This window comes from Neurospora hispaniola (assembly GCF_033458365.1).
Source record: "Neurospora hispaniola strain FGSC 10403 chromosome Unknown B0T23scaffold_3, whole genome shotgun sequence".
NCBI lineage: Eukaryota > Fungi > Ascomycota > Sordariomycetes > Sordariales > Sordariaceae > Neurospora > Neurospora hispaniola.
The window spans coordinates 5,108,711-5,122,667 of record NW_026944408.1 but is presented as its reverse complement, the minus strand read 5'-3'; the positions used below and the strand labels follow the sequence as shown (position 1 = coordinate 5,122,667).

The window sequence follows — 13,957 nt, the reverse complement described above, 5'->3', positions numbered from 1 at the left end:
GAAGCGAGCAAGGACATGACATCGCATCGCATCGCCCAAGTGTTGAACATTGATTCATGTACATAGGCAAGGCAAGGCATACGTAGAGGTATGTAAGGTATGCATGAAAAGGTGAGTTCACCAACTACATTGTGCCCAATGCCGGAATCGCATTCAGCATCCCGGTACATATAACTGTAGCTGGCAGTGCATGATGTGATGGCAGCTCGACAACATCATGATGAAGGCTCGCTTCTTTGTGTTTGATGGGTCGATCATGACTGAGGTGATCTCCCGATGTGAGGTTGCTTTACTGATGATATATTTTCGATTCCGATCCTTTACATACATCTAGGAGTCTAGGCGGGGGGAGCGCTGCTGGGCTGATGTTTCGCCTTTTCGCGTAAACTGTCGCCGAAAAAAGGGGATGGAGCTGAAAAGACATGGGAGTCCCGGACCGGACCGGCTCGGCTCTGGACGACAAGGCCGCTTCTCGTTAAAATTCAAAATTAGACTTCCCTACACATTGTGGGCTGGGAAAAAGACGCAGACAAGGAATGGATGGATGGATGGATGGATGGATGGATGGATGGATGGATGGATGGATCGACGATGGATGAATGTCATGGCTCGTAACTAAGCGCTGCCGCTTGACGCTTGACGCTTGACGCCCGTCTCGCGTGCTGCAACATTTTTGTTTTGAAAGTCGAGACTCGAGAAGCATCAACTCAAGAGACATACATGTGTATTCAAAAGATGCACCCCCACGTCGACATGACAGGCACCTGAAGGGCATTCATTGACTGATGGCTCAATTCCCATCCAAAACCGCACCGGAAGTAGCACCCGCATCCTTAATTGAAGGATTAGGAAGAAGAAAAGGTGCCTGAATGAAGATATGCAAACATTTCTAATTCATGGCATGGATTAAGCGCCTATTTTGTTTTTTCTTCCTTCTTTGTTTCCCATGGGCTGGTTCAAGACACACCAAACTTTGTCCTTCCAATGTCAAATGTCTCTGCTTTTTGTTGGTGTTGTTGATTGAGCCTTTCATTCTGTTCTCCGGGGGGGCTCACCACCTCACCTCAAGTCTCTCGAGTGCTGATGGGGGATGCCTGCAGCCAATTTCCCTGCCGACGTCATTCTTCTCAACTTCCCAGGCGCCGGTCCTGCTAGCTCCCTGATCCGGAGCATCCATCCATGGGATTGGAGGCTTACCGGTACCGTGCGCGGCTCTTTCAGAGTTGCTTTTAGCCAATCAGCGTCGATTCTGACAGTCTTGATACCGTTTTTGTGGTGGGATGAAAGCTTGGCGGACATGGGCAACAAGGTCGACATCTTGTTTGAACTTGACATTGCAGCGAGCAGCAGTTCTCACCACCATCACCACCACCACCGGCGACCATCCTCCCGCGCTGACCCCCATCAACAAATATCGACAATATTGTGCCAAGGAATACACATTCCGATATGTACACTATTATCTTGCGCTGAGATGGTGGTGTAGTATTCATCAATCGAAATCATCAACACGGCGACGACGTGGGAGTAGATTCTAGAATTCATGAACTGATGATGAACGAACGCCTCAAAGACAATTGATGGCGCCATGGTAGCATAGCATCGCAGCATGTTTCTCACCGGGTGTCTGACTTGCCTCATACACTCACTCACAGCAGCAGCAGCAGCAGAACATCTCGAACCCGCGAAATTGTCTCAGATCTTTTGTCGTCAAATCTCTTTGAGCTCGAGGTCCAAGGTCTCTGTGCCTGAATCTCACCTCCGTTCTTCAAAGTCCTAAGCCTGCAGTCGTGGTCCCACGTCGGTCATCGCGAAGGAACGTTTACTCGGTAAGCAACTCCGAAGTCGATGAGAAACATGAAGCCGAGATTGAAAAAGGTCTTTGTCGTTCGTGCCGGAAGAAACAATCCTTGGTGATAATACCTAGAACACGCGTGGTCGCCTCGGGAACTCTTTGTTGAGCGGGAGGGCGACTCATCTCAGCTCCATCGCATTTTCTAGAAGGATGCCTGACTGAGCGACGGGACCTGACGAGGGATAAGTAACCACATCTCAACCCGAAACCGATAAGAGTTTGATCAGAAGAATTAGATAAGACAGCTTCGATTGATGAAAGCGTGGAGCCGACCATGGAAGCGGCTTTATTCCCTCTTGTGCGCATTCCTGCCATTCCCCAGCCACGGCGGGCCATCACATCACAGCACACGGCAAAAAAGGGGGCAGGAACTGGAAGCGTGGGGATTCACAGCCAGCTGAGCCGACTCCGGAGCAAAAATCGGAGGTTGTCTTGAGGAGGGTCAACCACCCGAACAAAAACCATCAAAATTCCAGCAAGCAAGAAAGCTGAGACCCTTCCCGAGCCGTTGGGATGTTGGATGTTGAGAGCAAAAAGTTGGAGGGTGGGAGACACAAGAACTCGGACAGTGCTACTAGCCAAGACGGGACAGTTCTAAGACCGGAGGCTTACATAGTACATACACACACGCCGCAAACTAAACCGTTTTCAAGATTAAAACGGAGCACTCGACAAAAGGTCACCAAGAAGTTGGTCTAAACTGAACTTTTGCTGCTTGAGGAAGTGGCCGCCCAAGTGCCCATGGTCCCATTGAAATTCACAAAAGCCATCTAGACTACTGCGTACCTTGTGTATTCATGCATCATGAGTCTCCACCGGTTATTATATACCTATGTAAACTACAGCACCTATCACCGTGCTGCTAGCCTAAAATGGATACAAGCGAGGCCATGCAGCCAAGATAACTGAAAGCAGCAGCAGCATTATTAGCAGCAGGTGCAAGGTACATTGGGGAGGTAGGTACCTGTACGAAACTACATCATGACCACCGTAACTGTCCCGCATCGCTTTTCCGACAGAACGGAGAGAGTTGTGGGAGAAAAGTCATTTTTGCGTTTTGGTTTTTCTCTTTCCACTTCCAACACTGTCTACAACGCGCTACTTACGCGCCCGCTCATTTCTTCCGGCGTGTGTGAGCTACTGGTGTAGAGGCAAGTAACTGCCCTGACCGGCAGAGACATCTCAGCCTGGCACGTTTTTTTTGTCTTTTTTCCTCCCTTGGACCTGGGCTCTGCTTACTTTTCCGTCGCAGCATGCCCAACTGCTACAGGGACATGAACAAGTGAGTCTGAGCAGAGCGTTGCTGCCCATCGGGAGGAAGCACAGCAGACAGCAACAGCAACAACAACACATTCAAGGCGGAAATGACAAGAGATGCACTTTGGAGGTACCGACATCAACTCCCACTGGATGGATCTGGAGAGAAGACGGAGCTAAGGTAGTAGCATACAATGTACATACAAACTACAGTGCGGTTTGTTGCTGTACACCGTCCAGACCAAGACCGTGTTTGACTGTACAGGGACATGGAGACATTGAAGCAGAGACAGGCCATTGTCGAGAATCAAGACACACGCCCTCCTCACTGGAACTCACCCCTCCCCCGTTCCCTCCCCCTGTCTGTCCTGGCCCCTGGTCCTGGTCCCGGTCCCGTCGTCAACCGTTCTCCTCCTCCCAAGGAACGGCACACACACAGACGAAAAGTCGCATTCCTTGGAGTGAGGAACGGACATGGACCTGGACGGGGACTCGCTCGCTTGCCAGTCGAAAAAGTGACGGGGGCCCATGATTCAAAACCAGCAGCCGCTCCGCTTCCTCTAGCACCAAAGTGCCTCCCGCTCTTCCTCTCTTTTGTCTTGTAAACCAACACCTCTGTTGTGTTTACTTTTTTTTTCTTCTTCTTGTTCACTTTGATAGCAGGACCATTGATTTATATCTGGTTCCTTCCCTCCCCCTATCCATTCCTCCTCCTCCCGTCCCCGAGCTTGGCCATTGGCGAACGATACATTTGGGATACCCCCCCTTTCGACATCCCATCGACTCTCCTCATCGGCATCATCAGCATTTCACTGGAAGGCATTTGGAAAAAGAAGAGCAAAAAAAAAAACACACTGGATCATTGCATTGTTGTTGTTTGGGGAAAAGCAGACAGACAGCAAGAGCTAGGAAAAAGGAGCGATAAGTGAGAAACAACCAAGAAGTTCGAATAAGCGATATCGAAGTCGACATACACCCCCCCTTCGCGACCCCCCTTCCCGACAGGACACCGATCTCTTCACCGCCTACCATCTTGGGTCCCCGGACTAGCCTCCCGTCCCCCGACTTCACATCATCCTCATCCTCCTTTGTCCGCCGGTTCCGATCGACACTGACGAGCCTCGCCTCCATCGATCGACTGACATACGACGACATTCGACTCTCTGGTAGAACCGAGTGCGATTGCGAAGAAGAGAAAAAAGAGAGACTTTTTTTTGCAAAGAAAAGTCAATCACAAACCTCGTTGCTGGAATATTGCCGTGGTTTTGTGTTTGTCACTTTTTTGCATTCTTGTCCTCTTTTGAGCACCCTCATCATCCTCAAACCGGTCCTCTACCAATACGACGGACGGCTTTACCGCCAAGCCGTGCGGCTAACCTCAAGTAAGTGGGCACATCTCTCTTGACAGAAGTGAATGAATGGAAGATGGAACGGAGTCGAGAAAAAAACACACCAGTGGGCGGGTCTGGGCTGTTTTCCAGATCAGCAAATCAGGAACAAGCTTTCCATGATGGTTCCCCTTCTGCACCAATCGCTTAGCCTGCTCTGCCACTGCACTTGCACCCGACGGCGTGCGTCCAGGGCGACATTTTACTGCACCGCTGCCCCAAGTCACCTCATTCACTGCACTCACTCACTCACTCCCGCCCGTCCCTCAAACCCCCAAACACGCATCCATCCATAGGTCATAGTGCCTGCCTGGATTCAATGGAACAGAAAAACAGAAGCAGCCAACCACCACAGCACAACACACCCACGCCTCCGCCGCTCGCCTATCTCACTCCGCCAAGACACACTTTGATCCTTCTGAACATCGGACGGATTCTTTTTTGCCACTGCACCACCACCCAGAGACAGCACGGCTCCACTCCGCTATCTCTTCCCGCCCACGCCCGGCCACCACCGTACCACCGTCCCTCTTGTTGCGACATTGATTGTGTCACGGGCAGCCCAGCGGTGTCACAGCCCAGCAGCGGTCCCGTCGCAGCAACGCCCAGCCCTGTTTTAGTAGCTGTGGTCCGTGGTGGGCTGGTGGTGGTCGGGTCCTTCTCCCCCGACCAGACACAATGATCCACTACCTACCTTATGTACCCTACTATCAATTCCCACTCCAGTCCCATTCCCATTCCCCACCACCCCCTGCAGTTTACAGTAGTAGCGTTCGGGCTGCTCTGCCTTGCCCTGCTTCGGATCGTAGCTTGCTTGGGACTGGAGTCAGGTCCTGGGCAGTTCCGAGACCGATGAATCAATCAGGCAGACCTGACCAGGGGCAATTGAGCGGGTTTTCGCCATTCCAGTTTTTTCGCCCAGCTCAATCCACGCAGTCAGTCAGTCAGTCAGTCAATCAATCGCTAGCGCGGCGTCTCAGTCAGACAGCTACACTAGTAGTGACAACACTCAGCACTTAGCACTCAGCACTTTAGCAGTGTGTGTGCGCATTCATTCCACCTGCTTCACTCGCATTCAGCAAGTGCGCCCATACCACCTTACCACCCCCCCAGTCCGGAACTCCATTCCATCCATCATCCATCATGGGTGGGTGGCTGCCCTGAACTGATGATATCTGCCTTTGAATCCGTCATTCCCAAATCATCCTCTCCACAACCCTTTCCTTCTTCTCCGCATCCTTCATCCCTTTCTTCTTGTTTTCCCAATTTTTAATTGCATATACAGCGCGACCATAATACCTTTTTAGATTTCCCTTCAATAGACCAAAAAAAAAAAAAAAAGACTAGCAAACGGGCAACCGCTAACCATTCACCTCTTTCGGCAACTGCAGCTACCAAATCCAGTTCCTCTTCAATTCTAGAAGTGGATCTCTTGGAACCTTGGTTCTTTGACACCGCCGTCGTCGACAAAGAAACAACCCCCTCTCCCACGCCACCAAACCCGTCGAGGCCGCCTCCCGCTCCTACGCTTTAGTACATTCCTCCATGTGCTAGGCCCGACACTCCGACTACCTCGTCTTCTCTCGCTCCACTCTACGTATCTTTATCACCACCGGCAACACTCGTTTCCTCTCCTCGTCGCCATCGAACTCGCTCGACGACGACGACGACATCTCCGGTACTCCTCCCCACGACCACACACAAATCGCGGGAGAGAATGCCTTACACACCACCCTCGCACAGGTCTCCGGCCTCGTCGGCACCCTCCTCACCAAGCCAGAGCCGGAGATCTTCGATCCACCAACAACAACAACACAATGGCGGCCCCACCTCGCCAACATCATCCACCAAGCCCGCACTCCCGCGATCGGCGTCGTATCTTATGAAACACCGACGAACCCCCTCGGCCCCGGCACCCGCACAGCATAACGAGCTGTCCCCGTCGGCGACCGTAGAGGATCTCAAGATCATGGCCCTCAACAGCATCGTGCGCCAGTCCCCCCCACCAATAACGGGCGAGAGGCAGGGCATGCCCGCCGGTGCCGTCATCTCCCCGCCCGACTCGGCTAGTGAAGACGAGGGTCAGCTGGAGATGAAGAAGGAGGACACGCAGCGTGGCAGGACCATCGAGAACCTCAAGGAGCTCAAGGACGCCATCAGCCAGATCCCCGTTCACCGCTCGTGCTCGCCCAACAACCGCACCGATATTCCCGAGCCCATCATCGCCGAAATGAAGGAAAAGACAAGGCCCGATGCCGGCGACCTGCTAGTACTGCCGTCCCAGGCCAAGGCCATTGCCGACATGCAGCAGAAGCAGGACGCCGCCAACGGAGTCACCAACCGCCGCTTCTCCCACAACCGATCCGCCACCGAGTCCAACATTGTGCTGAACAAGTCTATGGAAACCTCGCTGACAGGATCGGACGAGGACACGGACGAAGAGCGGCAAAGAAAGCCCCCCATGGTGCGCAAGAAGTCGGGTGAGCTCGTGCGGCCTGCTCTGCGACCTCCCTCTCGCCGACGACCCTCCAGTATGCCTGGCACACCCACCTTCAAGGCTGTCCACTTTGACTCGCATCTCGAACATGTTCGCCATTTCTTGCAGGTCGACCGTCCGTTGGCCGTTAGTGCTGGCTCATCGCCGGTCGATAGCTATGATAGCGACACCGAGTACCCTTTCAATGGGAACGGGAATGCGAACGACCAGTCACAAGCGCGTCAGCCTCCCTTTGAGTGGGAGCTCGTCCTGTCCAACTTCCCCGCCGATACACCACTTCGCAGGGCGCAGCCTGTACGTCTGGAACGTGTTTGGCTATCTAGCGACCAAAAGTGCCTGATAGGGTCGGTCGCGGTGGTCAACCTGGCCTTCCACAAGAGCGTTACTTGCCGGTTCACCTTGGACTACTGGAAGACCACCTCTGAGGTGTCGGCCGAGTACATGAGCCAGATCGTGCCCTCGGAGTCGTCTCTCGGACAGGATCGCTTCAACTTCACCATTAAGCTCTCCGACATGGCCAACCTCGAGTCCAAGACGCTCTACTTCTGCATCCGGTACAACGTCAACGGCCAGGAGTTCTGGGACAACAACAACGGCATGAACTTCCAGATTGACTTCCGCAAGAAGGCTCTCCCGACCAACGGCAAGAAGGGTGTTATCGGCGCTGCTTCTCGTACCGTGAACGGCCTGCCCAAGAGTAACCGTCGCTCCAACCACTCGTCTGCGGCACCAAAGCCCAAGTTCGCTCCCATCGGTGCCGATGACTTTGGTAGCAGGAGCAAGCTCAGCTTTGATAGCTCCCTTGATGACTATGATGATGACGCTCTTCCCGCTGGCCTTCGCCTGCGTGGTGTTAAGAGCACCACCAGCATTCCCAGCGATAACCTGCCGAGCCGTCTGTCTGCCCCTAGCGGCCAGGCCTTTGCTAACCGCTACGACTTTGGTGCCTCGCTGGCCACGGCCATCCAGACCGCCAAGGACAACCTGCCCAAGAAGGATGACGGTGGTCTTTACATGAAGTCCTCCAGGAAGCCTGCTGCTGCGAACTCGTCTATCCAGCGCAGGGGTCACCCCACCCTGACTACTCCTGTTGCTTCTGCTCCCGCTCCTGCTCTCTCTGCCCCTGCCCCTGCTGCTGCCCCTAAGAAGGCTCCAGCACCTGCTCCTGCACCTTCTACCGCTGCTCCCGCTACCACCTCAGCAAAGCCTTCTTCTCTCAACATTCCTGGTGTGTCCACCACTGGCAGCATTGCTTCGTCCTCGTATGAGGAGCTCGTTAACAAGTACTGCTTCGTAAGTTGTCCTTCGCCCTGGGTATCTGGTTGATAGCATTTGACAAGCCTCAAGGCCTCGCACAATTCACGGTAACGGTCATTAACAAAATATTTTTATAACAACAGTTTGGATCCACCAAGCAATCCAGCCCTCAGATCAAGGATGGCAGCTTGCGCAACAGTCGCTTCGATAGTGCCAGTGACCTTCCCCAGCTTGCCAGCAACAGCAGCAGCAGCAACTCGAGCTACGAGGGAAGCCCGGTCCACAATAACTTTTACGGTATGGGGTCTACGGCTCAGCATCACTCGCTGCATCCGAGGGATCCCAACCCTTATTTCTCTCATGGAGGTTTCATGAGCTTTGTTGGGGGCTCTCCAGCCGAAAGCCCCCTCAAGTTGGGCTTCCCGTCTCCGCAAAACCCGGGTGACCCCTCAAGCACTGGGCCACGCACTGGCCCTGGCACTAACAGCTTTGGATCTGGCTACGGAACCGGACCCAGCTACGGATCGCACTCTACTGGTACGTCGTCGAACGAGTACCCATATCACCACAGCACCATGTCTTATGCCGATCGTTTCCCGTTCTACTCAAACAACTTTAACTATGGTGGCGCGGAAGCTCATGCTGCGACAGCTATTAGGGGGTAAATGATCATCATTTCATCTGTCTTGCGAGGGTCTATCGCCATTCCATGGATCCCAATAACAAGGCGGCCCGTTTCTGTATATGAATTCCACACTTGCAACCTGTGGAATTACAACACATTCTCGACATACCATGACCGGCCTCGACATAAACTTGCTGCTTTTTTTCCCGTCTCCTACTCATTGTTCTTGTTTTTCGGCATTTACTTTCTCTGGCTTTGAAGCATCCACTAGTTTGGCGTTTGGGTGGTTTCTTTTTCCTACTTCTCCTTTCAACAGCATGATGATCACGACTTCAAACTTTGGTGTACGATTAAGGGAAACTGGCGGATTACCGGCACGGACAGGTTTTCTGGTTTTCCTGGATTGGAGAGTTTTTGGTGGTCGCGTTTGTTTCTTTATGGGGGGGGAATTGGCTGGCCTGCAAAACTCGCATTCCCTGAAAGTCAACATTGGCGACCCCTTTCGGGTCAAGGAGAGCCAGGGAGCGCTTCATTCTTTCCGACATCACATCACTCCACAGCCTCACCTCTTCTCTTTCACACACACTTCGGCAAGCACATCAACCCGGCCCTCGCACACTCTTTGCGATAGCCGATGGAACCATCATGCGCCTTTCAAGAAACCAATTTGTCACTGGGTCTCCTTTCCCAGTTCGTCGTGGCAGTCCTTTCAGGCTGCCCGACTCGGTCGTCGAGCTCTCCTCCTTCTGGAAGTCAGGGAGCAAGATGATGGATGAAGAGGTTCTCTGAATGGTCTTTTATGGATTCTGTCACCGAGTGGCTGTTATTAGTACTCGGTTAGGGTTGAATGTACTTGTCGCAGTTGTGCGTCTTCAGTTGGGTAGTCAGCCGGTCGTCCAACAGCAAAGGTCCCAAAGCATTGCATCAACAGTTACTTCACATGGCATCAGTCCGCTCGGTCGAACCCTATCCTGGGCGCGAGACTTTTGCTACATTGTGGGTAACTTGCGGCTTTGGTTGAGCTTACGCTACACGACACGACACCGACAAAGTGCATACATACATATAAGAGACAGTAGGCTTCGAGACGTGAGTTGACTAAGAAGGATTGTGGACGACTGGACTGGACACTGAACTTGCAAAGGGAGCACAATGTCAGATAACAGAGATTGGGAGTAGAGCAGAGTCTCTCTTGGGGTGGACTAGTCATGGCGAGTTTTGAGCAGGTCGGCGGGGGGGACTACTTGATTGGCAGTTGGTTTTTTTTTCTTTCTAGTATGTTCATTATGGCTTGGCTGGCTGGCTCGCGAAGGTTGCAATGGTTAGGTTAGGGGTCAGGAAAAAAACGGGTATGATTGATAAATTTGATGAGAATTGCACACATACATCATGAGCATACATGCGCACGAGAGTACCTACATACAATGACAAGCAGACATGAGATGTTATGTTGATGTTGTTGTTGTTGGTGTTGGTGACCTGGTAAGCATGTTCTTGTTTTATAGTTTACAGTCCTGCTACTAGCTGAAGGCCTCAGGTGGCGTCAACGCCCATTCAAACATTTTCCTTATGTCTAGGTATTGACTCTGAGATTGGAAAGTTACATGTAGTTACCTATCAATAACAGTTCGCCATTGTGTCTCTCAACCATCCTTCCAATGGAAGTGGAAGTCTTACGATGAACCCTGAGACGATAACGTCCAAGCAAACACTTACAGTCTGCTCAGTCTTGGTTACCTCTAGGCACAAATACCAAAGGGCGGAAACTTGTCCCATCCAATCTGACCCGTTCGAAGCAAACATGCATGTAGGTGGGTAGAGAAAATGGGATGTGCGAGGGGTCTGTTGGCTGGTTGTACCTTGGGAGAAGCGGAGGAATAGAACGCCTGAGAGAGCAATTGGGAAACTTCCAAGTTCTTATGCCTGCCGTGCATTGTATAATAGTAAGTAGGTACCGTACCCGTCATTTCTGTTTCCCTTTTTGAACCCTCTTCAGCTGTACGTCCTTCACGGCCCAGAAGGTTGTTTGTTCCCCGTAGTAGTACCCGCGAGTTTTTCTTTTTCCCTCTCACAGCTTCTTGCTTTTCACTTTGTTCAGTCTCTGTAGAGGAGAAGTACCTACCTAGCTACACTACCGAACATAACGGTCCCAGTGACCCAGTTGTCTTCAATTGCTCAACACCTATTTTCCTCTTTCCGAAATGTATTCCTTGTCCATTATCATCCTCTTTGAACCCTTCCCCCTCTACCCCCTTGACTCCTCTCTCCCTCCAGTCTTTCTCCTCCATTTCCCCTTCCCTAGGTCCTCTCCAGCCACATACATGTACTCACCCCTCCCTACCTACCAACAACACACCTAAACCCCACCCTGTTCATCCACCGACACCTTCCATCGTCCGGCACATTCAAGTGCTGTCCCGCGTAGTTGATCCACGTGTTATCATACGGGCCATTATACGCGTTCTCATTGCACGCGTTCCCGCCATGCATGTCGATCGTCCAGGGAAGCACCGAGTAAAAGGACTTCCATTGATCGCCGTAGCAGTTCAGCGCGGACTTGATTTCCAGGATGTTGGTGGCGTTGACGACAGACGTGTAGAGTAAGTCGTTGGTCACGTTGAGCATGTAGATGTAGAGGTAGTTCTTGGTGATGATTTGGGCGAGGTTGGGGTGCCCGAGGATGATGGAGAATTCGTTGCTGTGAGGGGGGCGGGGGGTTAGCTGATCTGGTGGTAACGGGCAAAGGTGAAAAGGGAGAGTTAAGAGGGGTAAGAGCGAGGTAACGTACCATTTCAGATCTCCGTGGCTGTCGGTCCATGTCACGCAGTTGAAGTCGTTTGCGACTTGGCGAGCGTCCAGTTTCGATGAGGTCAAGGTGGTTCTTTGCCCAAGAGCGATGGTGTTGTCACTATTGAGACCAAAGTGGGAAGGAGCTGCCGAGGTGAGGGCAGCCGAGATAATGGCCCACAGAAGGGAGAAGAGAGCTTTGTGTCTCATTGTCACTTTGCTGTCACAGGTCGTGGAAGATGATGATTTTGATCGTAGACTAAAGCTGCTCAGTTGATAATGACGTGATGAAGATCTGGCTTTTCGACGTTTCGCTCGTTCAGATGGTGTACCGGTAAGATTGGAAGGTAAAGACAGGTAGAGGAAAAGAAAGGAAGGAAGGAAGGAAGGGAGGGAAGAAGGTTGAAAATGGGTTGTGAAACCTGAGATGGTGAGCTCAAGTTGAATCATATAGCAGGAAAGAGCTTCATGTTTCCACTGCTCGGCCCGAAGGTTCTCAACTGACGCAAACTCCATTGCACGAACTCAATCCACTCACAAAGCATGAATCGTCGGTAGACGTATTTGTAGTACACAAAGTTCTGGTATGTGAAGCTATTGAGCCTCAATATTAATAATCGATGCTAGGTATCTTCAGGTATCCATGGAGGGAGTTTGTGTTGCAACTCGTACACAGGTAACGAATAATCCTAGGTAACAACTCAGTCAAATCTCCCATTACACCGTTAGACCTTGTGTCAACTTGTCCCCCTTATCTCACAGCCATCACCCGATGAAGGGTTTGGAGAGTTCATGCTTGAAACAAAGAACCGTGTTGTTGGGGACGAGTCAACATGGTCTAGCTCATCCCCAGATTCTCCAGCGCCCGGTACTTCTTCTTGCCTTGGTGTTGCACAAGATCGGGAGCTGGTGTGATGATGGCGGGATGATGCGGCCGAGAGCGGGAACGGCTGGATCGGCTGGTACGTCTGACCTGGACCCAGACGGTTGGAGGTTACCGCCCCCAGGTTGAGGGCAGAGTGATTGTTGTTTTACACGTTCAAGATTAATGGATAGGTAAGTTTAGTTACAAAGTGCTCAGGTAGGTAGAGAAGATAGGTATTACTTGATTTTCCGCTATAAGTCCCGAACGGTGGCTTCGCTATAGATATCTCCACAACCTCATCCTCGGGTTTTTTTTTGGATGTTTTCTACACTTCCTTCTCGAGTGATCAAACGGTTGATATCGCCGTTGTGAACTTGTATCCAGACCATGTCCTCACTTCTCCGTCATCACATTCCTCCCTTGATCTGACCAGACCATCTGCCTGCTTCGTTGATGTCTGTTTCCATCCATTCTCGGGTGTTTATTGACCATGGTGCACCTCACGTCTATGTCGTCCATGGAAATGTCGTCCGTGGAAAGTTGTTGGCCGTTTAGGCGATTGATACCCTGGTTGAGTGTCCACATGATCTCGATCTTATAGTGTTGTCTGTCCTTGTAAGTAGGGTCAACATCTGGGCCGGGGTGGTCAAAAGCGAAGGCAGCAGTGACGGCCATGCGCCTTCTCACGGCTTCGGTCGTTGAGCTGCAAGCTTCAAGTTCGAAGAACCCCTGTCCCGAAATCATCATGTTTGGGAGACCCCGAAAAGATGCGTTGGCCAAAGTAGCTTGCTCAGAGGCAGGCATCTTGGATGTTGCTGTGGTGAAGATGGTGTCCAGAGCAAAGTCTCGCAAACAGAAACCGACCGGGAAGGTAAATCGGGAGAGATTGGCACGCCGGTGTACTCACAAGCGTTGAAGAATGATGCGTCGTGACTCACGAGGGGGTGAGTGTCCTAGTGACCGAGGTGGAAAAAAGGTAGTATTGGACTTTCAAACAAAGCTCGTTGGTCATGGACATCAGACACAACTGAAGCCATGGTACATGCAGGAGGAAAGCGCTTTCAGACATGGAATAGAAGGTAGCCTTGGAATCCGAGCTGGGTCGGGTCCGAAATCAGAATCGCAAAGTCCTGCCTTCCCCCAACAACCAATATCCCTTACTTCAACAGAAAGAACCAACCATTTTCTTCAGGAAGGGCCACCTAGAGTACCTCTACCAAACTGAATCGACAGCCATTCCAGTCATCTTGCCCTCTAACCTCTACACTTTGACAACTCCAGCAGGCGACAACAGCTGCCTTTCGAAACTTTCGTTTTCGCTGCAAGATTCCCCCTCACTCCCTTTGGACCTTGGTTTTTCTGGAGAAAACACCGCCCGAAAACCCCCCTTCCCTCCCACCGCATATACAAGTTGCTCATACTACAG

The 13,957-nt window shown here is 51.7% G+C and overlaps 3 protein-coding genes across 3 annotated transcripts; 1 reads left to right on the top strand and 2 right to left on the bottom strand.

Annotated features, from left to right (window-relative positions):
• Nucleotides 1-5,886: 5,886 nt before the first annotated feature.
• Nucleotides 5,887-9,010, top strand: B0T23DRAFT_131144 (uncharacterized protein). The gene is made up of 4 exons (XM_062832197.1): nucleotides 5,887-7,438; nucleotides 7,511-8,290; nucleotides 8,398-8,791; nucleotides 8,913-9,010. Exons 1-4 carry the CDS (start codon nucleotides 6,218-6,220, stop codon nucleotides 8,921-8,923), a joined length of 2,406 nt encoding a protein of 801 aa, XP_062694832.1. The 5' UTR covers nucleotides 5,887-6,217; the 3' UTR covers nucleotides 8,924-9,010.
• A 2,206-nt stretch (nucleotides 9,011-11,216) lies between these two features.
• Nucleotides 11,217-11,876, bottom strand: B0T23DRAFT_404121 (uncharacterized protein; the record flags this gene model as incomplete). Its single annotated transcript, XM_062838868.1, has 2 exons — nucleotides 11,217-11,577; nucleotides 11,668-11,876. The coding sequence occupies 2 exons, from the start codon at nucleotides 11,874-11,876 to the stop codon at nucleotides 11,217-11,219; spliced, it is 570 nt and encodes a 189-aa protein (XP_062694831.1).
• Nucleotides 11,877-12,790: 914 nt separating this feature from the next.
• B0T23DRAFT_378656 (uncharacterized protein) lies at nucleotides 12,791-13,465 on the bottom strand. The gene has a single exon (XM_062837111.1). It carries the CDS (start codon nucleotides 13,333-13,335, stop codon nucleotides 12,925-12,927), a length of 411 nt encoding a protein of 136 aa, XP_062694830.1. The 5' UTR covers nucleotides 13,336-13,465; the 3' UTR covers nucleotides 12,791-12,924.
• Between the last annotated feature and the right edge of the window lie 492 nt (nucleotides 13,466-13,957).